Genomic DNA, 27,023 nt, shown 5'->3' with positions numbered 1-27,023 from the left:
ATAACTCTGCTATAACATTGCCTTGGTTCACACACAAGTTGAGGTCCCAAGAAGGACTGCCTGGTGAAACAAATGAGAACTAGAAGAACTATAGGCCAGTGTAAAAACAGGCCCAGGCAGGTGGTGGCTTCATGTGTTAGGCTGTATGTCATACTAAACTGGAGGGAGACCAGAATGGTGAAGATCCATGAGGAAGAGCTAGTAGAATGAAGCTATTTAGCCTAGATGAAACACATATTGTCAGGGCAAAATGAGAAGAGTCTTCCACTACTGCAGAAAGCTGATTTGCAATAAGGAGGAGGGAAACTACGGGGAGAGAGACTAGTTGCTCTCTCCTATCAAGGACAGAACTTGAACCAGGGGATAGACAGTATTTATAGGAAAGAAGTTTTCAGCTCAATGTAAGGAAGAACCTCCTATCAGAGCTGAGTACCTACTATGTTTAAGAGCTGTGTTAGGCAACAGGGATACAAAAATGGGAAGATAGTCTCTGCTTTCAAGGAGCTTATAGACTAGTGGAGGGCACTGACACATAAACAAATGATGGTTTCCAGTGTAAGTGCTATAATGGAAGCATCTATATATGTAAGAGAAAGACATGTCACAGGGCTGTAAAAGATTAATGCTATCTGCAGAGGTGAGAAAAGTTTTCCTGGACATGTGACTATACTAGCTTTTGCATTTTTAAGTAAGAATTCACCAGTGAGCTGAGTGGGAGACATTCTAGACAGAGGGAGCCATACATGCAACAGTATGGCAAGATGAAACGGTATAGAGTCCAGGGAATAAAACGTGGTGGGGATTGAGGCAGCAGAAGATGGAGTTGTTGGGTAAGGCAGAAGCCAGACTCTGTAGGTGATGAGAAAAAGTGAACAAAATTAAGCAAGGGGATGACACAGTTCAATATGAGTTTTAGAAAGATCGCTCTCTGACCTCTCTGATGCTGCTGGGAGAGGAACTAGAAGAGAAACTGGAGATGGCGAGATTAGTTAGGAACTCTTGCAGACGAGCAGGCAAGACATGCTGTAGGCCGAAACCAGGAGAGGCAGTGGAGAGACGTTACCCGATTTGTGCTTTCACAATTCAAAACAAATCGTGCAAACAAACATCTATACCACCCCATGTTTGCATTTTTCAAAACTCTCACTAAATGTATTAGAAAAATGTTCCTTATTTGTATTTGCTTATGACATAAAAACTAAGTAAATGGTTACCACTTACTGGAGAAGGGAGAGGGTGATGACATGGCCCAGGCAGATGATGAACAAGGAGAGAAAGAGATTTTTTTTTTACTGGGTACCTTTTTATACTTTCTGGTTTCTACGTTGTGTAAATATATCACTTATTCAGAAATTTAAAATAAAAAACAAAACATTTCCACCCCTCTAGGTAGACTTACCTGTATGCGTTTCCACATTCTTTAGCACAGGGTTCTGTTTGCCTCGGGGGAAAGATGGTACTTGAGGGTCCTGCCTCCTTATGGCACATTTCTCTGGAGTAACCCTTCTGGAAGACTTGTTGATGACTGCCAAGTTCCCATTGTCACAGACGGATTTTGCTGGTCTTTCATTAAGATTATCCTTTGGAATGGGGACCATGTTGTTCCTGGGTCCTGCATTTGTATGTCGTTGGCCCTCCTGTTTTGGTAGATTCCTGCCTGGTCGTGGCCTGGCCCCCTCCACTTCCCAGGGAGGCCTTTTCTGTGAGTGTCTTCTCTGCTCGTTGCGTTTGGCCCCAGACCCATCCAATACTCCTTTTCTAAAGGATGTGTCTGAAGAGTCAGGGTGGATAACCCCCACAGGTTTGGTATTTTCAGGTCCGGCATCCTCAGGTTTGGGAGTCATTCTGTTTCCCCACTCACATTTGAGTTTCCCCTTGATTTTTGGTCCTCTACCATAGCTGTATACAAACTGGGTTGTTTTTTTGGGTTTTGCTCCCCTGGGATCTGCACCGACAATTTCCTTCTCACTTTCAGCAGGGCTGTGCTCTCTAGGGTTTGTCCCACTCTCTGACCTGGCCCTGCTTTCTAAGCCAGCTGCATCTGAGGTCTGGTCAGTGAGACTTTGTACTCTCTTGACTCTGATATGCTGTTTTTCACTCCTCAGTTTCTGTCCAGGTTGATTCTGAAGGCTCTTGAATGATTTATTAGAAGCAGAAGATTGGAAAGAAGTCTGCTGACTCTTAGGTTTGCTTCCTGAAGGATGATAACTGTGCTGATAAACAGTAGAGATGTCATCATAAAGGACTTGCCTGGAAACGTGACACAGAGGTGGTGAACTGTAATTTCTTCTACCAATCCGATTAGAATCTAGTCTCCTTTGATTCCCACAATTTAGAGCAGAATTTTTTCTCTCCCGAGGAATGAATTCAGCAGCATCCGTATTGAATTTTAAAGTATCTAGAACATAAGAAATAGACATGCCAATAAAGAAATTAATTGGTCGCCCATGAAGCCCAGGAGACTCTAAGCCATATCTAGAAGTTATTTTCTTAAATATTTTTTATAAAACAGGCTCTCAGTAAGTCCTACATTTCCTGTGATGGCGATGGGTTCAAGGTGCTTGTGGAAACTGATCATCCCATGTCCGACAGCCTCACCAACAGCCACCGCTGAGAGTTGCTAAGTAAAACTGCTCACCTGGGCCATGAGGCATTACTTATACATGCACTTATTTTATAAAAAAAATTTAAGATCAGCAAATAGTTCAGGGGTGAGACATCACTCAGCAGGTTCCATATGTCTTTCAAAATTCTAAGGTGGCATTGTGAAATATCAAGTAAACAGACTTTGGAATCAACCAAAATTAGTTTAAAGTCTGGCCTTCCAACTTATGTTAGGAGCTTAGGGATATCATTTGGTTGCTTTTAGCCTTAGGGTCCTCATCCATGACAAAAGATGATAATACTATTTCAAAGGGTTACTATAAAATTTAAACATGATTTTATATAGATGGTACTTAGTATAGTGAGTACATTAGTTCCCACCTCTTCCCCCCAGGAATATATTTTAGGTTTTCCATACATGACATCCATAATATAGTCCAGAATCTCAAAGTCTCAAAAATTAAGCATATGCCCCTTCAACCCACTCGTTTTATCCCCCGCAAGGTGCTTCTTTGTATAGTCAACTCAGTCCCTAAAACCCAAACACAAAATGATTTGCCTAAAACTAGTTAGTAGCAAAGTCAGAACTACGTGTAACATATAGAATATACCAAGAATTGATAGGGACTGGAAGACATGGGTTTAAGTCCCTGCCTATCACTTATTGTGTCTTTATGCAAGTTACTTAACCCCAGTTTTCTTATACGTAATGGAGATAATAACAATTCCTACATCTAAGAGCTGCTACGAAGAGTAAAGCACGTTAGGAACATGTACAAAGTGGTTAAAATGGTGCTTTACTACTGCTGTTAGGACTACAGACTATCTGAAACGCACGGGCCTGATCACAGATGGGTGCAGGGCAGAGCCTGTGGATTTCAGGTTTAATACGCCTGTTAGGTACTTTATTAGGTATTTAACATGTGCCAAGCAGTTCTAAGCACTTTACGTGTTAACTCATTTAACCCTTACATTCATGATGAGGAAACTGAGACACAGAGAGAGTAAGTAATTTGCCCAAGGCCATAAGGGTATTCTAAAGCAGATTCAGGATTCCACCCCAAGCTACGTGGCTCTAGACACCACACACTTACAGTATTACTACACTACACTGTCAGAGATTGGGCAGCTGGTACCACAGAAACATATATTAAATAACTGAATGAGATCATAAAAGTCATAGGGTAACCTCTCACTCAATCCAGGATTTGTCCTGAAAGCTTTCATAATGGTAGAATTCTGGGGATAGGGTAGAAGGCCTTACAAGAGGATTAGACAAATTCAGAAGGTGGCAGAAAAGGTGTTCAGAAAACCTAACAGATAACTTAAAGGTGGGAATGGGTAAATTAGACCAAGTGGGGATTGTGTAGTTCAAGCCTTGCTTCTTCAAGCAGGAAAGGGAGAAGGACAGAAAAAAATGTCAGTAAAGTTGTTCAGAATAGGCTGGTAAAGGATGGGAAAAGGGTGTTTCACGTTAAGCAGTAAGGAGTTGATGCAACTGGAGATTCCAGACAGGGTAGCACTTATTCATATACAGTGTATGTTCTACTAGACATGAGGTAGTAGGCAAAGCTGTCAGAAAAACCCTTAAAAGACACAAGGAAGGGAAAAAGGGCACAGAATCAAGAAACTAGACCTAAGACACAGATCTGAAACACCCTTCCCCCCACCTTTTTTTTCGTAGCTGGAAGTTACTCAGTAAATGGGATGTCTCATCACCAAAGCGTGGCTATAGTACAAGTGGTATCCCAAATCCAAGCTAACATGGCACCAGCAGGTGCCCAACAGGTGGGTGGAGCAGAGTAAACAGTAGATGATAAAGTCCAGAGACAAAGCAGACTCCAATTCCAGATACTCTCTGGACTGAGCTGCTATTCGAGGACAGGAGCGGGCAAGAGATCTAAACCTTGAGTGGGGATGGAGGTGTGGGTTAGAGATTATGCTGAACTAACAACCTGGAATAGAAACTAAGGCAAAAGCAAACTAAGACATATGAGAGGGAGTGGGGAGGTCTCTGGAGTAGGGAACTTTGCCTTATTAGGGAGGAAGTTGTAACCTGGGGTACAACACTGGAGGCCAAAACTATGACTAACAGCTAGTCCCGCCCAATTCTGCAGCTAGCACTGAAGGGTGTGAGCCTAAGGATGGGAAGATCAATGGATCCACTTTAGAGGATCTGGGAAAAGAATGGGTGGGAGAATAACAAAACACCAGCCTAAAAAGGTCCAGTCCCCCACCCCCCTCCCCATGACTTAATCTAAATCAGGACTGTGGTACAACAATGCAGTGTGTTTTCCAACTTTTTTGACCAAGATCCATAGTAATAAATACATTTTACCTGCCAGCCAGTACACAATACGTATATATTCGTACTCTTCTTAGTACCCCAGTAGCTGGTAGGTAGCTTTACTAAGACTCAAATCAATGACTTTTACAAACCTCTTGCTGCAAATTGCTGCCCTGTTTTTCAGAAAGAGTGGGTCCTGAAATCAAATCAATGTAGTAGGTTATCACAAGTATTTTTAACAAACGAAGTAGAAAATAGTGTACTGCAGATAGTATGGCAAACCATTGCTTCCTGGAACTCTTGGTTCGCTTTTACATTTATGTATGTATACACTGAGGTCACGAGTAAAAGGTTCCTTTTCAGCCACTGTCCAAAAAGTTTGCAAAACAAAGATCTAAGGTACACCCTGAAAGTAATGTAAATAGATGTTACATTAACAGCCAAATGAGGTTGTCTCTATACACAGAGGCAACTCCGGGAGGAGTAGTGAGCTAACAATTATGGAATAGGTACGTACAGAGCAGGAGCCTTCATAGGAATTAACTTAATTACTCCCAACTGACAGATGAGGAAAATGACTCAGTCACACTGCGAGTTCTTGGCAGGCTGAGATTGGAAACCACAGGTGTTCGGCTCGCAGCGGCGCCGCTGCACCAGAACGCACAAATACACCTTAAGCACAGCTCGCAAAGCCACTACACGTCAAGAGCCCGCCAGTCACCGACGGTGATCCGGTCGACGCCCTCTGGTCGGAGATCAATGTGGCTGCTGCCCTGGGAAGGCCGGGACACCCACATAGACTCGCTGGGCTCAGATACAAACCCGCGTTCTTTGGAAACACAAACAACCCAGCAGTCGAGAATGGTCGAGATCTTCGTAAGCACCACGCGCGTGGCTTGGCCCTTCCAAGCCCCTATCCCCAACCTTAGTACGCGCCACTCTCGTGATATGAATGGCCTAAGCCCTAGGATTCGTCAGTGACCAAATTTTCGCAACTCGAGAGGGCCCCACTCCCGCGCGGGCCAGAACTGTACCTGAGACAGGAGGCGCCTCCGCCATCCCGTGCCGCAACACCTAAAGCAAGCCCTGTAGTCCAGAGAGCGCTGTCACCCGGTCACGTGCCCTGGACTTCCGCCACCGCGAGAACTTTCGCATCTGCGCGCCTAGTAGACGGCCACAGAGTTTGCGCGAGCTGAGTCAACTGTGCGCTGAGTCCGTGACGTCAGACAGACGCGCCAGGCGCCGGGCGGAAGGAGTTGACTGCTGGCTGTAGGTGGCAAGGGACGCGGGCAGTAGAGGGCGGGTCGGCAGTGACTTGCGTAATCATCGTTTTCCTTTTTGATATTCACTGTGCTCACCTGTTACAATGCCCCTTCGCCCTTTTACCCAACCAGCTTCACCTGGTCTTTTGGAGTCAGCTCAGACATGACCGTCCTAGAGTAGTTCAGGCTTGGGGTTAAAAAAAAAACACAAAAAACTGAGTGGTCAAAAGGCAATCTTGGGAAAAAATATCTGCAAAACAAGAGCTAATATACAAAGAGCTCTTACTACCCAGTGAGAAAACGATAAACCACATATGAGAAATGGTAAAGGACTTGAACAGGCAGATGACAATAAAACAAATACAGAGGACAACACGAGCGGTAAAGTTTGGAGGCACTGATTACTTTTAAAGTATAAAATTGTAAATGAATGTGTGGAGTTTTTGTTTGTTTTGTTGTTGCATTACTAAATAGAACACAACATTTAAGTGTGAAGCATCTACATTTGTAAAGTGATTCACTGGTTTGGGCTTCCCCATTAAAACGAAATAGATTCATTCATTCACATACGTTTTAATTCATACTTTCTTAGGCATTGCTTTAAGCGCTGAAGGTAAATGGTGAAAAAGACAAACATGGTCCCTGCCTCAGGAAGTGCATTATCTAGTAGGGGAGATAAAAACTAAGAAATTTATATTTACAAATTAGCAATTTGTAAAATAATTACAAATTATGTTGGTGTTATGAAAGAAAGAAGCAGTGACAGAGACTTACTAGGATCTGCTCCAGAAAATGTAGCCAGGCTTCTCTGAGTAGAATGAAAGATGAGAAGGTGCAAGCTATGTGTAAGTTTAGAGGGAACAGCATGAGCAAAGGTTATGAGAAAGGATAGAGATTGAAGTGTTCAAGGTATTGAAATATTTGCTGGAGAATAGTGAGCAAAGAGAGTGGCACAGTATGAAATTGGAGAGGTAGGAAAGATCACACAGATCACCTGCAGGCTGTGATGATGGATTTTATTCCAAGAGCAATAGGAAGTTATCGAAAGGTTCTAAGCTAAGATGTGGTACCTGATTTATACTTAAAGAGTTCTCCTGCTCCCAGGGGAAAAGTGAATTATGGGGGAGCAAGAATAGAAGTGGGCAGACCAGTTACATTTTTGTATTGCGCTAATGCAGAAGATGATGGTGGTGGCCTTGAACTAGACTGACAGTAAATGTGGAGAGAAGAGGGCAGATCTGAGGTATATTTCAGATATAACCATTATCCAGCTTCCAAAACTTTTTCTTTTTCCAAACCAACAGGTGTGATGTGATATCGTTTTTGTGTTTCTTTGATTACTAATGAGTCTGACTTTTCTTCATGACCTTTTGAGTTTCTTTTAAATTGCTTATTCATATCCATTGACCATTTTTCTATTGTGCTGCTCTATTTTTTTCCTGTTGATGCTATCTATATATATTACAGATATCAACTCCTTGTCAGTTGTAGACATTTCAATTTTCATCTTCTATTGCCTATTATTCTTTGTCCTTTTTTTTTTAACATAAATCCTAAATTTTGACAGTTCATCAAACAAACCTTCTTGTCACCATTAGAAATTACCAGATGTATCAGTCTGGGTCCAATCAGGAGAGAGGAACCACAGAGTAATTTGAACAGGGAAGGTTTTATTCATTTAAAGACATAAAAAATAGCAGGGGATTGGAGTAACAAGGATTGACTACTAAAGATACAAAAGAGGATTCTAAAAGAATACAGAAATAGTGATAGAAGGAACAGCCACTACCTCTAGGATTGAGATAAAGTGTCCAGTGAAGATCACCCAGAGCTGAGGTGCAGATCTTGTTAGAGAGGATGTGGCTCTGGCTCACCAGATGGCAGAGAAGCCACTGTGGTGCTGCACTGGCAGAATTTGCCAGAAATCTTGCAGGATTGCTGGAGAAAGCCATTCATGGAGAGGTGTCTCACAAGAGGCACTCTACTACAAACCACCTGTGGCGGGGTACCAGGAGAAGTTTCTGGCTGCTGGCCACCATACACTGAAAAAGCGAAGTGATGAAGAAACCACGTGCCTTGCCCTGGAGAAGTTGCCCAGCACAGAAGCCTCCCTAACCCAAAACACTAGAAACAGGAAACAAAGCCTTTTTTTCCTGCAATATCTCTGGCGCCCTCTATTGACAAAGCTTAGTACCACCTGCCAGCTGGTAAAGGATAAATATTGAAAGGGTCCAAACCCATTTTGCAGAGCAGGCAAAAAGGATACATTTGAAACTGAAATGCAATAATTCACTACTGGCACACTAGGAAATCTACTCATTATTTTCAAACCTTGTAGATACTACACTTGATCTTAGCCAAAAGGCCGAGAAGCGATAAAACCTTGTAAATAAATGGAAGCAAGCAAGCATTTATCCTGCCGTTCCTATACAAACAGTACTTCACACAACATAGCAAAACTTATGACAAACAATGAAAGCAGTGCTCAGATGGAAATTTGTAGCTGTAAATATTTACATTAAAAAAGAAGTCCAGACAATGGAATATTCAGCACTAAAAAGAAATGAGCTATCAAGCCATGAAAAACACATGGAGGAAACTTAAATGCATACTACTAAGTGAAAGAAGCCAATCTGAAAAAACCATTAGGTTGGTACAAAAGTAAATTGAAGTTTTTCCAATTATTTTTAACCTTTTAAACCACAAGTATTTTTGCACCAACCTAATACATACTGTATGATTCCAACTATAGGACATTCTGGAAAAAGAAAAACTATGAAGACAGTGAAAAGATCGGTGGTTGCCAGGGCTTAGGGTGGAGGGAGGGATGAATAGGCAGAGCACAGATTTTTAGGGCAATGCAATTATTCTGTATGATCCTACAATGGTAGATACTTGTCAAAACCCACAGAATATTCAACACCAAAACTAAACTATGTACTTTGGGTGATAATGATGTGTCAATGGATTGTGACAAATGTACCACTCTGGTGCAGAATATCTATAGTAGGGAGAGTTGTGCATCTGTGGGGTTAGGGCATATATGGGAACTCTCTGCATTTTACGTTCAATTCTGTTGTGAACCTGAAACTACACTAAAAAAATTAAGTTTATTAATAAAAAAGATCTCAAGTCAACAGCCTAACCTTCTACTAGAAAAGAAGCAAACTAAACCAAGACAAATAGAAGGGAAGAAATAATAGAGGTTAGAGCAGAAATTAATGAGATTAAAAAACAGAAAAACAATAGAGAAAAATGAAGAAGGTTGGTTCATTAAACAAAAACAACAAAACTGACCAACTTTTAGCTAGACTGACCAAAAAAAAACACCCTGAACTCACTAAAATTAGGAATGAAGGAAGGAACATTACTACCGACCTTACAGAAATAAAAAGGATCATAAGGGAATACCATGAACAATTGCATGCTAATAAATTAGATCACCTACATGAAATGGACAAATTCCTAGAAATACGCAAACTACAAAAATGGACTAAAGAATAAATAGAAAATCTGACTAGACCTACAACAAGTAAAGAGATTGAATTAGTAGTAAAAAGCTTCCCACAAGGCCCAAGCCCAGATGGCTTCATCAGTGAATTCTACTAAATGTTCAAAGAATTGACACCAATCCTTCACAAATTCTTCTAAAAAATAAAGTAGGAAATACTTCCGAAATCATTCTTTGGATGGAAACTTGCCAATCTTTTCTTCGCAGTTATTGATGGCAACAGCCCATACTGCTTGTCCATGAAAACAGGTTCAGACTGATCAGGCACCTGAGGGCAGGGATTCTTAACTGGCTACATCTAAGAACTACCTGGGGAGCTTTTAAAAATCCAAGTGTCCACACTGTATCCTGAACTATTATACTGTTATATCTCAATCCATGGGAGTAGGTCGCAGGCAGCAATAAACACACACACACACACACACACACACACACACACACACACACACACTCCCCTCTGTCTAGGTGATACAGCTATAAGAAAACATACAAGAAAAGCTAAGGGATATGGATAATAGAGGTAGAAGTGCCAAACTTTTACTCTCAGTTGGATCATTCCAATTTCCTCCACCCTTGCTAAACTCCCAGTGTTGATAGATTACAACCTAACGAGACTACCTGCCCTCAATTCTGCTTCTCTCTAATGATTAACAAGTGAGATACTGACCAGAGACACTGTCTGGTAGAAGCTACAAGAGTGATCATCAGAAGTTATGTGGTGCCTGGGGCTCTCTACCACAGGACTCATCCTTTCCACTTTCCTTCAATTCATTGGGATTGACAGACCAGCGCCTGACTCTTGGTCTTTTCCTAGTACAGCAAGAATTAGCAGAATGACAAAGCTATTAATAACCTCCAGGGAATGGAAATTATATGAACAGAGGCAGGGAATCATGATTGCATGGTGGATGTGAGGGAACTGGAAACAATTATTACAGCCTAAAATTAAAAAATAGGACATGGCCTGGAGAGAAGCTGCAGAGAAATTTTTCAGGATTCTTACTGACAAGTGACAGGAACCTAACTCCAATTAGCTGAAGCAGAAAAGGGGGTTTATTGGCAGAATTCACAGACAGCTCACAGAATTAAAGAGTTGCAGAGACTTGGAGTACTCTGGGAATCTCTAAGATCAGAAGTCGGGGCTCAGTGCCATGAGAATTCTTTCATTCTGCCTCTCGGCTCCTCTCTGGTCTCAGTATCTCAGGGTTCTCATTACTGACAGTTTTGTTTTTTATTTTTAAAAGCATTTCCCCTAATTTCGATTTAGGAAATTTGAGGAAAAAACTTCAATGGACATGGCTTGGTCACAAGTCCAACTCCCATAGCTTAGAAGAGTAAGGGTAGCGTTACTCTAATTGGTATTTTTCCAACAATCACACCGTTATAACGAGGGAGGCAGTTCTCTAAGAGAGAGAATGACATTCTGAAAAGACTAAGCAATAAACCATCATGAGAGGCAGGGGCCAAGTCATAGGCAGCTTTTTATACCCTGTTGGAAATATCAAGGAACCATGAACGACTTTAAGTAAGCGAATGACGTGGTCAGATTTGTATTTTAGAAAGGTAAGTATAGCTGTCTGTGATGAATGGACTCAAGAAAGTGAAACTGTGTAAAAAGAGAAAGCACGTCATTTATTCCAAAAGACTATGTGAGGGATGTCTAGGCCAAGATGAGAGGAGATAGGAAAGAAGAAGAAGGGTTGGATTTGAGAAACACTAAGGGGTTAAAAGCAGGGTTTAAGGATTGACTGTGTAGGATAAAGCTAATTGTAGGCATCAAAGACAACTCAAGAGCTTTGAGTGGTGGAAATAATGGTTCTATTAGCTGAGAAAGGTAAAACAGGAGGAGATTCAGGACTGGGGGAAAGGTAATGATTGTCTTGGCCATTTGAATGTGAAGTGTTTGTGGGCTCTGCAACATCCAAATAATTGTTCGGCAAACAGCCGGATATAACTAGGATTCTGACACTCAGGGACAAGATCCAGGATAGGAGTATAGGTTTAGAAGTCAGTAGTTAAATCCAAGAGAATAGAGGGGATCACCAAATATAAGTGAGCAGAGAAAGAAGTATGGTGGATAAAGGTTACAAACCTGAGGAACAGTAACATTATAAAGTTGGAGAGATGAGGATTTCAGCAGTCTTAGACGAAGTAATCGGAGGAACAGAAACCGGTATTATCACAAAAGCCAAGGAAGTAGCAATTTTGGTAGAATGATTGCCCACTGATATCCAATGCACTAATGAGGTCTAGCTGGAGGACTATCACCCATTAAAACTGGCAATATATGGGTCACTGATAATATTGGCAAGATGAAAAATAAAGCAGGAATGTCTGCTGATAGTAAACCCCAAGATAATAAGGTTAATTCACACGTTAGATTTTAGGTAACAGTGGGACATTTAATGGGGAATCCCCAGAATTGAAAATAATAAGGAAAGAAGTCTAGGTTATTTTGAGTCATTAGAAAGAGGTCTGACTTATTTTGAGTCATTAAAGCACAGGTAATAGTTAAAATCATGGGCGTGAGATATCTTTAAGGAGAGTATGAAGGGTGAGAAGAAGGCCAAGACTGGAACTATAGTGGAAGAAATATCTAAAGGGCTGAGTGAGAACCTGTACAGAAGCCAAGGAAGGTTTCAAGAAGGTAGCATTCGCTCCCACTATAAGGCTTCTTAGGAGGGGGAGGTTAGCAAGGGTGGGAGAAGGTCACATGTGTGTATCGTACCCACCTATAACTAGACAGTGGTTTTGAAAGGAACTGTGATGGTTCTTGGTATCCTTTGGGTTGGTATAGATATGCTACAGCGCGGGCGTTCAATACATGTTTATTGGATTGACCTGCTGATACATGAAAGGCTGGTGCATGTGGCATTGTGAGGTACCCAGCAAGGCTGGAGAACGGAATGCTATTGGTGAGAGGTTGAGTGAGGCTAGGAGGATGGATCATTAAAGACCCCGAAATCAACCAGGAATTTGAACTTGCTGTAGCGCTCCAGGCATCTCTCAAGAAAATAATGAGCCCCAGTTTTTTTGTTAATAATTCCTCATATGAGAATAACACGTTGCAGTTCATAAAGTACTCATAACAATTACCTCAATTATTCCTCACAGAGCTTTGTGAGATAAGCATGACTTTACTAATAAGGAAATAGAAGTTTAGAGAAGTGAGTAGACTACTTAGTCGTTATTAGATGGTAGACCCAGGGCCCAAGCCTGATTGTTCCTTGCTCTTTCCTCTACACCACAATGCCACTGGGTAAATAGATTTCTGTAGTGGAAATTTTAGGCTGAATCAATATTAAAATTACACTAAATTTGGTTTGTGCAGTGGAGGTTTTAGACTGAAGTGATATTAAAATTACATCCTTTTGAAAAATATTTATTGAGTATAAATAAATGTCCTATACATTAAATATCAAGAAATATTCATTATTGATTACAAGTTAAGCTGTAATACTGAGAGAACCATAGAATCAAAACGTCCACTCATGACACAGTGATAATTCCATTCCAATATTGGACACAGTAACGATATACTCACAAGACACAACAAAGCTCATCAAAAAAGACCATCACTTAAACCAAACTATAATACCACAATAGAAAATGGTTTTGAATCATAATATGAAGTCTCAGTAACCTCAGTAATCATAATATGAAGTCTCAGTAATCTCAGTAATCTCATAATATGAAGTCTCAGATTACTGAAGTTTCAGTAATCTCAGTAATCTTTGCCTTATCAATTTATCAGGTCAATTTGAGATTGTGGAGTTATACTACCATGAAATCTAAAGATTCCCATTTTGTTGCTTTTATCTCAAATTATTATTAAGGAGTGAAATCACACAAACCCACTGATACTTTTAAGTAAGTTAGTCTTTCATAAGAAAAAAGGAATACAAATTTAGTACGAAGAAAGCATCCCCCAAACAATGAGTCTCTTAACGGAAAAAAAATAAAAGAACAATGTGTCTAACTTTTCCTTCAAAGAAAGGAAAGAAACCTTAATCTGTTATGGTAAATTTGGAAAGATAAATTTCCCAGTCCCAGAACATGTGTTTATTTTACACGATGTACTTGAATGATGCAAGTCTATGAAGCAGGGATCTGTGGCAATCCGAATTCATCCACCAGGACTCCATCCTGTAAAAAGAGAGCAATGTTTAGTGCCACTATTTCTCAATTGATTAAAAAAAAAAAAGAAGAAGAAAAAAAAGATTACAAATATTTAGTAGTTAAAACTCATCTCCAAGTGTTTAATCAGTGAAAACCAAAATCCCACTCAGAAGATGAGAATGAGCTTTTTTATGAAAGGTAAAGAGGGAAGTGATGGAAAAAACTGGAAGGGATCAAAAGGGGTGATCCTTTGCAGGCTAAAGGAAGAGTAAGAGAGAGGGAGAGGAACTGAAGTGTTTCTCTTCAGGGGGCTGGGAGGGTCCAGGAGAAAAGGCTGAGGACTGAGTCCTTGCCTCCAGACTCTTACATTCACTCTGATCCCTAAAGTGAACAATTACCTTTTATAGCCTCCCAAATCCTGGAAGGAGCAGTGCCCCAGGGCACTTCCAGTCACTTCCGTGATCATACTGTCCTACAAACTTATAGGTAGTAACACCACTATCAATTAAGAAAGCTATCCCCGGCGGGCGGCCGGGTGGTTCAGTTGGTTAAGAGCATGAGCTCTGAACAACAGGGTTGCCAGTTCGATCCCCACATAGGCCAGTGAGCTGTGCCCTCCACAACTAGACTGAAGACAACGAGCTGCTGCTGAGCTGCTGGAGGGGCGGCCAGATGGCTCTGTTGGTTAGAGCGCGAGCTCTCAACAACAAGGTTGCCAGTTCAATTCCTGCATGGGATGGTGGGCTGTGTCCCCTGCAACTAAAGATTGAAAACAGCAACTGGACTTGGAGTTGAGCTGTGCCCTCCACTAGACTGTAGGACAACAACTTGGAGCTGATGGGCCCTGGAGAAACACACAGTTTCCCAATATTCCCCAATAAAAAAATAAAAAGAAAAAGAAAGCTATCCCAACAGCACATTTAACTCAGGAATCTGTGACCTTCTAGAAGTGGAAATAAAAGAGATGCTTCAGGGAATTGCAAAGGTGCGCTATGAGAGCATAAATAAAAATTATTCAGGTGTGCTGAGAAAAATCAACCTATGCCCCTGGAACTCCGAAGTGGCCAGAGATGTGGCGGTGGAGTGGGATGGGCAGTAGAGAAAGGTAAGACTGCCTTAGGCTCAGGGTACATACAGGACGATGCACACTCATAAAAATCAGCTGTAAGGGACCTGAAAAATTACCTACCCCCCACTTTTTGCTGCCCACATTTTACAGGTGGAAAATCACTAGTGAGGTTCAGAGAGAAGAGATGAATTTCTAATTTGCTCAAAGTCACACAGTGTATAAAGGTAGAACTGAGACTGGCTCCCACTCAAGGATTCTGCCAACTATACTGTGTACACTCAATGGGCACGTTGGGAGATAAGGCAAATACCAGGACTGTCCATGTCCAGTGGCGATAAAAAAATGACACATTTCATTAGGAACTAAGATGGAATGAACAGGATTTCATAAGCAGCAAAACATTATCTATTTATAATAATGACAACCATGTAGCTTTGGACAGGGCTTTAAATTCACAAAGCCCTTTTCATACAAGATCTAATTTGATCTATACAACAATTATGTGAGATCATCATCTGCATTATACAGATGCAAGGAACAGGAATGTTCAAAACAGCTAAATGATAAGGTCTCACAGTTAGTTAGTAGTAGAGACTTAAACCCAGGTGTCCAGATTCTTTTATTTTACCTTGTTGAATGAGAATCTTTCTACTTAAGTTTTATACTTAAATTATTAATCCACCCTATAATTATTCCACCCTATAATTAACCATTGTGTCTGCAGAACTTTCTTTTACACTGTTACCTAGCACGGTTCATGCATGTGTTCTTGATGCTTTTCCAGGAAATGTCTAATACCTATAAATGGCACTCAGTGCAAGCTCACAACAATGGTAATTATGTATATTCTACAAATTGTCATTATATAAAATCATTCCTGGGTCTCTGTGACACTACTTACACAGCCTGTCCATAATCCACTGCAGGAAAATGGGGATTTCAAGGGTTTTCAAAATAATGACTGAGACGGTCCTGATTTATTATAATTTAAAATTACCTTTTAGATTCCCAGACTGGTGATCAAGCATAAAATCTTACAATCTGCAGAAAATATAAACAGAAAAAGCTTTCACCTTGTTCTTTGTGTCAGTGGGAACACCTTCTGGAATTGCAGGTGCAGATGCTGCTTCATCCAAGTAAGAACTGTCTTCATCAGCCAGGAGCTCATCACCCAGCGCATCCAACTCTGAGATTGAAACAGTCAACATTTCAAAAATATGTAACAAGAAAATTGGCAGTACATGTTAGGAAAGCCCAATTATTTATAAGATAAACATTTAGAAACAAAAAGGGATTATTAATTTCTATTTTCAAAATAAAAGATGAACATTATAAGAAATTTTCAAGGGAACTCATATTGGTAAAATCTATGAAAAACCAAAATGAAAATAAAACAAACAAAACAACCATTCACCACAGGTTTATAAGGCCCCTGTCTTCACGAGAAGACTCTATAACTATAGAGTTGGCCAATTCAAATTAGAAAATCTTAATAATAACAAATGTAAAAAAATTCCCTTCCATTTATTGATGAACTTGAAAGAAGGCAGTGAAAGCAGGCCAGAGATTGTTGTATACTGAGTGACCATTATGTGAAATCAGGCTTTAAATAGTAGAAACTCATCGGGGGTATCTCTAGATAAGAAATGAATGGGAGAAAAAGGTTCTAGGCAAAAACAGAACATGGAGAGAGACAGACAGAGAGAAAGAGAGAGACAGAGAGACAGAGAGACAGAGAGACAGAGAGAGGCAGCAGCAGTAATGTGACAAGGGTGTCATGTGACAAAAAATCCAGTGTGGGGTGGTTCTGCCATCTACTCAGTTACTCATACTAGAAACTGGCAAACATCCTTGATACCTCCCTCTCTCTCCATAGCCAATCAATAGCCAATCAATTAAATTTTCTCCATTCAACCTCCTAAAATTTCCTCAATCTGTTCACTTCTCTCTGTTTCTGCTACCACAACCTTAGTCTCAGACACCATCACCTCTTAAATGGACTGCAGCAATAGCTTCTAAACTCCTCTCCCTGAGGCCACCCAATAATCCCTCCCATTTTTTCCTGCTAACTCCTACTCATCCTTCAGATCCCATACCTGTCCCCCACTCCCAAACACGTTCGATTCCCTATCTATGGACTCCATGGTAGCCCATACTTCTCCAAACATTTGTGCTCCTGTAACTAATTACTTGAAAGAAGCAGTTTCTTACCCCTCCTCAAGAAGCTTCAAGAATAAAGGGGTCGTATTTGTTTTCTTCAATGCTGAATCCCCAACACCTAACAACAGTACATGGCATACAAGGTGTGATCAAACAATACGGTAAATGTTTAAATTAAAAAAAAAAAATTTATTACAGTGAAAGACACATAGCCATTAATCAACTTCAAAATACTCCCCCTCACTTCAAACACACTTATCCCATTATTTCTGCCACTTTCTGAAGCAGTTCTGGAGTCCTCAGTTGTCTTCAGTGTGTGCTGTCACGGCGGCCTCGACGTCCTGAATCATTTTTGACTTTGAGGAAGAGCCAGAAGTTGCACGGTGCCAGATCTGGTGAATAAGGTGGATGAGGACGCACTGCAGTGTTTTTATTTGACAGAAATTGCTGTACCAGAAGCGATGTGTGACATGGAGTGTTCTCATAATGGAGGATGAAGTAAAGACACTCACGAAAGAGGACTCCAGAACTGCTTCAGAAAGTGGCAAGAACAATGGGGTAAGTGTGTTTGAAGTGAGGCGGACTATTTTGAGGGGGATTCATGGCAATGTGTCTTTTACTGTAATGCAAATTTTTTTAAATTTAAACATTCATTGTATTTTTCCATCACCTTTGTGTAGATGTACATTAAGTATTTGCCAACTACTGTTTCTTGATTTGCTTTGCTGTTCTGAAGGAGAGAAGTCAAAGTAGCAAAATAGGAAAAACAAAATCAAAAGTTAAACGGCAGAGAAAGGCAGTGTTTAGATACCAGGCACTGGGTCAGCAGAGATCTTTGCGTGGACCTCCTTCAGAGCTTGTCCATCTCAGAGTTGTGGTGGAACATGTAAGTCTGATGCGGGTACCTCACAAGCTCTCTGCCCAGAGACTGTACCATAAACTATCTCTCAAGGAAGCCGCACGGGAACTTTCCCCAGCCTTTGGGAAAGGTCCCAGGCAGTTGCCCCTTTCAGACTCTAAAGCTACGTATGCATTGCTTTTCCCATAACTTACCTGCTTCTAGGTCATCTTCATCTATCTCCGGGGTGCCATAACTACGACTCAGTGCTTCTTGGATTTCATTTGCATCTTCCATCATATCCTCTAACTGGTCTTGTAAATCCTATAAAAATATATGACAGGGTTTTCATTCGTTTCTTACCATTTTCCTCTAACTACCCCCTGCCCCTACTCTCTCCTCTGAATCTTATAAAGGAGCAATTTTTAAAAAGATGATGTACATAAAGTGCTAAGCATACCACCAGTTCTCAACAACTGTTAATTCCTCTTGCACCCCAGTCCTTGGCTAGCAACTGTTTTTAGTCTGTTTTAGAAATTGCCGTATACCAGAAGCAATGTGTGACATTGCTTCTCTTTAGAGGAGCAGGTGCTCCTCTAAACGTCAGGTTCAAGTAACTCCTGGGTGTCCCTTCTAATTAAAAGTATAAGGAAGTGAGCTTAAAAAAATGATTTAAAAATCACAAGTTAGAAGATTTCCCCTAACAATAACTGTGAATGCCAGTGACCCACATAATCCTTCTCCTATTTGTGGTGGTAAAAATGTAAACTTAAAAATAAAGAGGAACAGAACTGGTAATCTTGAATTTAAGGTGCCTCGTGGAAATCCAAAGTCCCATTGTAAGAATAGATGCCCATCAGGTCTCTATCATTACAGGAAGTTTACCTGAAACATTAAATCAAGCAACATCTATACTATCAACATTTTTTTATTTAATGGAGAAAAGGAGGTAACTGAGTTAAGCAAATTACCCTTCTTGAGTTAGCCAAAGACTGACTACACTGTGGAAGAAAAGAGGCAGAAACAATTGGGTGGTATAAAAAGTGGTAACAGGCCCACCATGGTTGGGGAAACAAAATGGAATCAGGATAGGCTTGATATCTGAAACCAGGCGGGTGAAACAAACTGAGGGCATAAATCATCTGTGAATACTGGGAGATTACCACAAGGCCAGGAAAAATGTGAAACCAATCTGAGAAGTGGTATAGCACAATAAAGGACAGTTTGTACAAGTATAATGGTTCAGAGAGCAAACTCTGGAGTCAGACATATCCATGCTAAAATTTTGTCATTACTCTATGAAAACTAATGTCTCTAAGCTTGAATTTCTTCATCTGTAAAATGGGATTATTAATAGTCATACTTCATAGGGCGACGTAAGCATTTAGTGCAATGATGTATGTCAAACACTTAATACTGTGCACCTTCTATTATGTTAAGGATGTGCAAGACAACATACTCTTCACAGACTGAAAATTTCATAGAATGGGGTACTGTTGATACTGCAGAAGGTCCAAATCAGCATCATTTATTCTTCAGACTTCCTAGAGCAATGCAAAACATTTAAACATTTGAAAACTCCTTCCTGGCCCCCAAATCAGAAGTTTGTATTTTCAAATAAAGGATGGAAAACAAACTAGAAAAAAACACTTTTCTGAAAAAGAAAATGCTGTTTTTCTTCATTTCCAAGCACCAAACTACCACACTGTACATATGTAATATTCTGCTATACAGAACAGCACTAGCTGAAACAATTGAGTGAAAAATAACAAACTAATTAAGTCAAGATTATACTATGCTATTAAATATTAAGACAAGACATTCTCCTAAAATCATCTATGCATAGTCTTCCAAACAATAGACTCTAGGACAGACACAGGAAAAAAAACAAAACAAAAAAAACATCATATAAAGAATTGGTAGATTCACTACTGGGTAAACAAACAAAACAATATAAACAAGTACAAGCACTATACTTAATATGCAGAAACTGAAAAATAAAAAAGGTAGAAACAGAGCTACACTACAGACACATACAAACACAGGCAAAATTAAAAAATGAGAGCTATAAGACAATGAAAATGTTTTGCAAGTATTTTAGGAAAACAAATGAAATTCAAAATATATATAGTCCAACCACAGACACATACACACCAAAAAAGTTAGAAAGAAGCTTTCCACCTATTATGTGGGCACATCTATTAGGGGACAGGAAAAGGATAATTAGGCAGGGAGGCAGACAATCACAAGTGAAAGGTGGAGAGACATTTAAAAAAAAAGAAAGACGGAAGTTTCTATTTTGTTTATTAAGTAGCTTTAATTAAAACACAAGGAACCCTAAAAGCAGAAAATAAAATTCAATTTCATTGTATTTTATTATCAAACAGTATTGTACAAATAAGACAAGCATACACAGACATTTTTCTCAGTAAATCTCCTGGGTGTCACTAAGCTGAATTCCTTGTAAGCAGAGACTGGTGGCGGATTAAACAGAATGCCACAGGCAGTCTAAGGAGTGCTCAAAAAAAAAGCAAGATGGAGGAATGCTGTCACTCCTCATGCTATGAAAGACCGGCATTCCCAGAGAATACCTCTGCAGAGATAGTAAAATGCCAGTACACAGTAAATACCATGTTTCCCCAAAAATAAGACTGGGTCTTATATTAGTTTTTGCTCCATTAGGGCTTATTTTCAGAGGATGTCTTATTTTTTCACGTACAACAATCTACATTTATTCAAATAGAGTCATGCCATCTTCTTCTGGAACATCATCATAAACATACTAAATGTGTCCGTCTGGCTGAAATCTTAACTGGGGCTTATTTTCAGGGAAACATGGTACTCATGAAAAAATACTTCCTGAATTGGACAGAACTGCTTCACCTCCTTTAATAGCCTCTCCATCACTTGTTCAGCCATCAAATACTTTCTGAGCACTTAATGGCCAGGCATCGTTTGAAGTACTGGGGATAAAACTGAACAAAACTGAGTCCTGGCCTCCTATTATAGAGACATCCTACTCAGGATGCAGAGGTCAGGGCACCATGGTTTTGTAGGAAAAAAGCCTCTCTCCTCTAGCCAGTCACCACTCCCTTCCTCTGCTGTCCCTGCTTGCCATCTGAGCTGATTCACCTAACAGAGGTGAGAAGAACCAAGCTCTGAGGGCTTATTTCCCAGCCAAACCGCAATCTCAAAAGAAATACTCATTTTAAGGACCTAATGACATTATTATCAAAAATCTAAAGAGAATTACTAGAAAAGGGAACTAACTCTTTGCCAGGAACTGTGTTAAGCACTTTACATATACAGAGGATGCTAAAAAAATGTTTTTTTTAAGAAAGGAACAAACTGCTAAGACATTTAAAACATTTTAAGAAAGGAGAAAAACTGTATTAAAATTACACTGACGGTAACCATTTAGAGCACTTCATGTAATTGCAGAAGTCAAACGTGACTTGTAGTCATCTTTTGTTATCAGTATATATTGAGTATTACAATTTTAATACAGTTTTTTTCCTTTCTTAAAATGTGTGTACGTTTTTTCGGCACCCTCTGTATATCCTCATTTAACACTCATGACAATCCTGGGAGACAGGCAGCAACATCACTACTTTACAACTGAGGAAACACACTCAAAATCATTGAGTCAGAAATAACAGGAAACTGGGTGCTTATTTATTGGATGTTTATTATGTGCCAGGCATTGTTCGTGCAGATGGCACCAGCTCATTTATTTCATCCTCATAATAACCCTATGTGGTATGAGGATCCTTGTATTAACAATAAGGAAAGTGAGACCTTTGGTACACTTTCCCAAAGTTACTCTGCTAGCAAAAGACAGGTGCAAGATTCAATCCCCCTTCAGTGCCCTTCCCATCACACACACATACATTTGGGTTCTTTCAGAAACCTGTGCACATTCTTGCAGAGACTAGTATACATCTCACCTCAATCTGGTCAATTTTCACTTGTTTGTATGCTTTCTTCATTTCCTTCACTCCCAGTTTCATAGCATCAACCTAAAAAAAGGTAACAGAAAACACAATGTCTTAGGAAGCCATGCTGGTGAAACGGTCTTTTAAAAACCACGGGAAAAGAGCACAAGAGTACAAAAATAAAATCAAGTCAGGGGAAAAGGTGCTGTGGAAGTACCGTGGTCTTGGTGTCCTTCAATGACTGGATGGTGTAATTGGCTTGTTCCATGTTAAATGACTGTTGGGAGAGATTGTCCCGCTGTTGCTCATACCTTTTTAGAGTGAAATGAGAATGGCAAACGTGAGCCAGACAGAAATCCTCAGGAAGAAAGTATCTCTAACACTAAATAAGAGAATCTTCTCTTAAAAAAAAAAAAAAAAATTAACAAAATTACAGAAAAATTGGCAAAAACGCTTTAACCATTCTAACACAAATACCATTTAATGTATCTCCCTCCAGTCCTTTTCTTTTGCATGTATTTTAGTTATAACACTATTTTCCACTTAACATTATGGCATTTGCTATTTTTCATGTTGCTACAAAGTCTTAATACATATGTGTTATAATGTTTTACATTATTTTCCATGCTAAATTCTCCTAAGTGGAATTCTGGGGCAAAGGGTAAGAATACTTTTTAGGCTCTTCATACATAAAGTGAAACTGTTTTTCCAGTAGACTGAACTCCTTGATGACAAGTATTATATTTTATTAATCTCGTATCCATAATTAGCCAATCCATCTGACCTAATATAATGCCTGGCACTCAAAATATGCCTTTTTAAATAAAGTTTTATACCAAAGTATAATACTACCTCCAAAACTTACGACACTATAGTGTTTACACAATCTGGAAACCACCTAACTATCCAACCAGTAGAAAAACGGTGAATTCACGGTGCAGGCAAATGCTGGTGGAATATTAAAAAGCATAATGTTTCCAAATATTTAAAAGGACAAAACAGGGGCCGGCCCAGTGGTTCAGGTGGTTGGAGCGCTGTGCTCCTAATGCCAAGGTCACCGGTTCGATTCCCACATGGGCCAGTGAGCTGTGCCCTCTACAGCTAAAGATTATAAACAATGGCTCTCCCTGGAGCTGGGCTGCTGTGAGCAGCCGGAGGTCGACGTGAGTGGCCGGCAGCCAGTGTGAGCGGCCGTGGGATGCTGTGGGCTACCGTGTGCTGCCGTGAGAGCCGGTGGCCAGCGTGAGCGGCCGGCAGCCAGCAAGAGCTGCCCTGAACTGCTGTGAGCAGCCGACCGATGACCAGTGACCAACTACCTCAGCCGGGGGAAGTGCAAGGCTCATAATACCAGCATGGGCCAGGGAGCTGTGTCCGACACAACTAGACTGAGAAACAACGGCTGGAACCAGAGTTGTGGGGGAGAGAGAAGAGGAGGAATAAATAAATAAAGGAAAAAGAAATGCTCATGATATAACTTTAAGTGAAAAATGATACCTATATATATGCCATTTGTTTTCTTCTAAAAAGTTATATGCACATATACCATGTATGCACAAGCAGAGAAAAGAAACTGAGAAATTAGCATTTTAGACGTGGTTATTTCTAATAGTTAGGAATTTAGGTAAGTTTTCTTTTCATATAACTTACGTTATATATTTTCCAAGTTTCTACAATGAACATGTATCCTTTTACTTAAAAAAGTCACTTAAAACTTGGAATGCTACTGATTAAGGAAGTGTAAAAATTTTATTGCACTCTCACCACTCTAAGCATTACGATTTCATTTTACAATTTTGTCTAATGTAAAAGGAGTAAGATAGTCTCATGTCTTATAAAAAGTCATTTTATAAATAAGAATAGAGATATCAATAATCTTTCTGTTTCCTTATTAGTTGATTCCATCTGATTTCTACAACCTTGCAGAGGGTCTCAACAGCTGGACAGCCCACAAGGTAAGCACTAAAGATACTATTTGGCTTTTGTTCGAACATTGGGATATAGTCACCTAAAACAAATTAAGGACCCTTAAATCTTCTGGTGGGAGGGAATAAAACATTCAAGATTCCCAGTTTTATAGACAAACAAAAATTAAAAAGGCACACTCTAATTAAATAAATAATGGGAGAACCAAACCCTATAGATCTGGGCAGTCCAATACAGAAGCCACTAGCCACATATGGTTACTTAAATTGTTAAAATTAAATAAAATTGAAACTTCAATTTCCAGGCACCCTAGCCACATTTCAAGTGCTTAATAGGCCCCCATGGCTAAGAGCTACTGAACTGGACAGCATAGACACAGAACGTCTCTATCATAGTAAAAAGTTCTATTTAGATGGACGGTGCTGCAACAGATGTTGCTGAACACACGGGGAGAAAAACCCAGTTCACTGTATATGTAAACGAAATTTGTAAATAAATCAAGAACGCTTTTAAAATGGTATAAAAATCTGAAGGAATGGAAGACCATTTCTCTTTTGGTCAAACCTGCAGAAGAAAGGAGATTATGCCTATAACTTACATTCTCTTTTGCTTTAAAACCCGCAAGGCTTTCTGCTTGACCATATTCTGGGGAGAAAAACAGATTTTTAATGAAAAGTAGAAAACATACATATGGTAAAAGAAATCTCCCATAGCCTCAGACTTATATATCTACTTACTCTCTTCTTCCCAGTAGTGGACACAGTGGCTTCTGGATTGTTCTTTACCTCCCAAGGACTTTAAGCCTCAGCTAGTCTCTGCCTTTGCATCTCCTATCTCAGTGCATGAACTGCATCCTTTTTCCTAGTACGTGTTAGCTCCACCCCCTTGCCCCAACAGTGCTGATTTTGTATACCCAGTTGCCTTAGGAGATTCCCAACTTGGACATCCTGCTATCCACTCACTCAACATGCGCAAACTCCTCAACCTGCTCTCTCCTTGGAAATTACTAACAATGGCCCCACCAATCTCTCACTTCTCTAGGTTGTCTCTTACCTTTCCTCTCTCTGTTGTCTCTTCATGCAGTCTTCTCACTGATTTTCAAAGCTCATTTTCAAATTGATGTATGTCATTCTTATGACTACCACTATGGCTCAGGCTTTCATCTCAAGTCTAGATGAGCTTTCCTGTCTCTGGTCAGTCTTCATTCCATGCCACCAACTAAGATGGCTAAGAAAAACCTCTTGTCACTTCCCTTTCTATACTGTTCCATAAATCATTTTATTCGTCTCCTCCAATGAAGAAGGAAAAGCAAATAGCACTTCACAGACAATAATATAATAATACCTAACATTTATTGAATGTTTCTATGTACTAGACACAGTGCTATGTAGGTCACATGAATTACCTCATTTAATCCTCACACTATAGATATTGTCCCCATTTTATAGACGGGAAAACTGAGGTTCAGTGATGCTAAGTAACTTGCCCTAGCTCAAATGATTTGTAAGTTACAGAAATGGAAGCAAAGAAAGTAGTTCTATATCCACAGTCCATGCACTTCAATATAGTATTCTATGTTTCTACCTAACAGAACCGGAAAATAAGAAGTAAAGTGACTTTATCAAGGCCACAGCCAGTAAGTAGTGATAGTATTAGTCGTAGAACATTGGTCTCCAGTACTTTTTTCCCAGCATGCCACTCTTTAATCAGTCTATTATACCTACTTAACATACAAGACTAGTCTAACAACTCATTATTTCTGAGCATGGCCTATCCCTTCTCTTCAGACTGTCACCTTCTCAGTAGAATACGTTAATTCCCAAGTACATGTTTGGGACATGTGATCAGTATCTTCTCTCCACCAGGTCAAACCCCAGCCTCTCTCTCACATCTGGCTGCAAACTCAATTCCTTGAAGCATATACCATCACATAGATTTTTCTCCTTATCAGATTGTGAGCATGTTTTCTGTACCTCTCACCAGCCCCTACCACCAGGTCCTTCTTCCACAGGTGCTCAATTTAGGCTGTCACAGCAGGTGCGTTCTACCTTACCTTTGCAGGGCCCTCTCTCATCTTCTTGATCTGATCCTTATACTTCACGAGCTCAGCATCCAGTCGAGAAATCTTCTTGTCAATGGATTCTGCCCTGCTGTCCACCTTGAGGGAAAAAAAAAAAATTAAAGGCAATGGTACTTACTGTGATATACTTACAAGAGGAGAGGTAGGAAAGGAAGGGATATGGAGGAAAAGAAAAACAAAGAGGATGGAGGATAGAAAACTGTGGTTTCCAATGGGAGTGGGGCAGTGTGATTCCCAGTCAGAAACATTGGGGAGCTTTTATAAACTATACTCCTCTCTCCAGATTCTGATATTCTAGGATCTCACTTGAGCAGAAAAATAATTTGAGAATCACTAGGCTGAGGTGCAATTTCCCCAGAATCAGAGACTCGTCAGGCTGGGGGTTCAACCTGGAGGTATGTGAAATAAGCTAGTGCCCACTGGACCCTGGCTAGGGCTGTAGCTCTAACGCTGTTCTTTAGATAGAGGGTGGTGGCTTAATGTGCGGGACCACGGTTCTGAATTTTGTTACTGAGATCTAAGACTGGGGTGCAGATACGTTGACCTAGGATATCAAGTTGAGGGTCCTGACGTGGGAGAAGAATGAGGGATGAAAGAGGAGTAAAGGGTCGGGATAGACAAGGTGGGAAGAGTGTATTGACCTACGGCAGTTTAGGGTGAAGGGATAAAACAAAAAGAAAGTGGACATGATAGTGGGCATCAGAAGGGGTCGGGTGAAAGCAGGGAGAGACAATGATGGTTTAGGGGTCCCTGGTTTGCGGCGTCAGGGGTGACTTGGGTAACAGGAACAAAGGTGGAGTACAGAGGGTCGAGGTGTAACGGGCCTGGGACCGGGAATGGGGTAAAGCAGCAGGAGCCGAGAGCCCGGGGAGGGTGGGGTCAGAGGTATCAGAGTCCCCGAGCATAGTTATGTGTGGTCAAGTGCCCACCGTGCCAATGCAGTCAGTCAGGCTGGGCGGCGGAGCCTTGGGTTTCGCTTTCCCGAAGAATCGGTTCATCTTGGGCGGCCGCGAAGAAAACCCAAACACTACAGCAAAAACAGAAAACGGAAGCCGATTTATCTCCGCCTCTGCCTTGACTTCCGGCCCCCCATGCGCAAGCGCAATGTGCCTATTGGAGTTTCCCGATCCTTTTTCCGGCTTTTCATCTCGGCCTTCCGGGGAAGGAGAGCTCCAGGAGTTTGGAGGTGTGGGATAGAGAGTCAGCAGGGGGCGTGGCCTCGCTGAAGGGCGTAG

The 27,023-nt window shown here is 40.6% G+C and overlaps 2 protein-coding genes and 1 pseudogene across 3 annotated transcripts in view; all 3 read right to left on the bottom strand.

Moving 5' to 3' along the window:
• NFX1 (nuclear transcription factor, X-box binding 1) overlaps window positions 1–6,078 on the bottom strand; it is a 67,449-nt gene extending 61,371 nt beyond the window's left edge. For both annotated transcript variants that reach the window (XM_033124140.1, XM_033124142.1), the window contains exons 1-2: window positions 5,926–6,078; window positions 1,400–2,398 (exon numbers count right to left, since the gene is read on the bottom strand). In XM_033124140.1, coding sequence (XP_032980031.1) covers window positions 1,400–2,398; window positions 5,926–5,950 — 1,024 coding nt within the window. In that variant the 5' untranslated portion in view covers window positions 5,951–6,078. The remainder of the gene's footprint in view (window positions 1–1,399; window positions 2,399–5,925) is intronic.
• Window positions 6,079–8,410: 2,332 nt separating this feature from the next.
• Window positions 8,411–8,530, bottom strand: LOC117032570 (uncharacterized; annotated as a pseudogene).
• A 3,945-nt stretch (window positions 8,531–12,475) lies between these two features.
• On the bottom strand, window positions 12,476–26,885 carry CHMP5 (charged multivesicular body protein 5). Its single transcript, XM_033122413.1, has 8 exons — window positions 26,718–26,885; window positions 25,762–25,866; window positions 24,307–24,353; window positions 22,003–22,096; window positions 21,798–21,869; window positions 18,066–18,174; window positions 15,926–16,038; window positions 12,476–13,810 (listed from the first exon to the last, which is right to left on the bottom strand). The coding sequence occupies exons 1-8, from the start codon at window positions 26,784–26,786 to the stop codon at window positions 13,760–13,762; spliced, it is 660 nt and encodes a 219-aa protein (XP_032978304.1). The 5' UTR covers window positions 26,787–26,885; the 3' UTR covers window positions 12,476–13,759.
• Window positions 26,886–27,023: the final 138 nt, after the last annotated feature.

This window comes from Rhinolophus ferrumequinum, chromosome 12 (assembly GCF_004115265.2).
Source record: "Rhinolophus ferrumequinum isolate MPI-CBG mRhiFer1 chromosome 12, mRhiFer1_v1.p, whole genome shotgun sequence".
Lineage (NCBI taxonomy): Eukaryota > Metazoa > Chordata > Mammalia > Chiroptera > Rhinolophidae > Rhinolophus > Rhinolophus ferrumequinum.
Note: the sequence above shows the minus strand (reverse complement) of the source record. Positions and strands in the feature narration are given on the sequence as shown.

Bases quoted from the DNA above. Each gene is read 5' to 3' on its own strand.
- CHMP5 (XM_033122413.1), bottom strand. From the start codon at position 26,786: ATGAACCGATTCTTCGGGAAAGCGAAACCCAAGGCTCCGCCGCCCAGC. The intron at 25,867-26,717 runs GTGGGCACTTGA...TTTTCCCTCAAG, and splicing joins TGACTGACTGCATTGGCACG to GTGGACAGCAGGGCAGAATC. The intron at 24,354-25,761 runs GTAAGGTAGAAC...TTTTCTCCCCAG, and splicing joins TGAGAGAGGGCCCTGCAAAG to AATATGGTCAAGCAGAAAGC.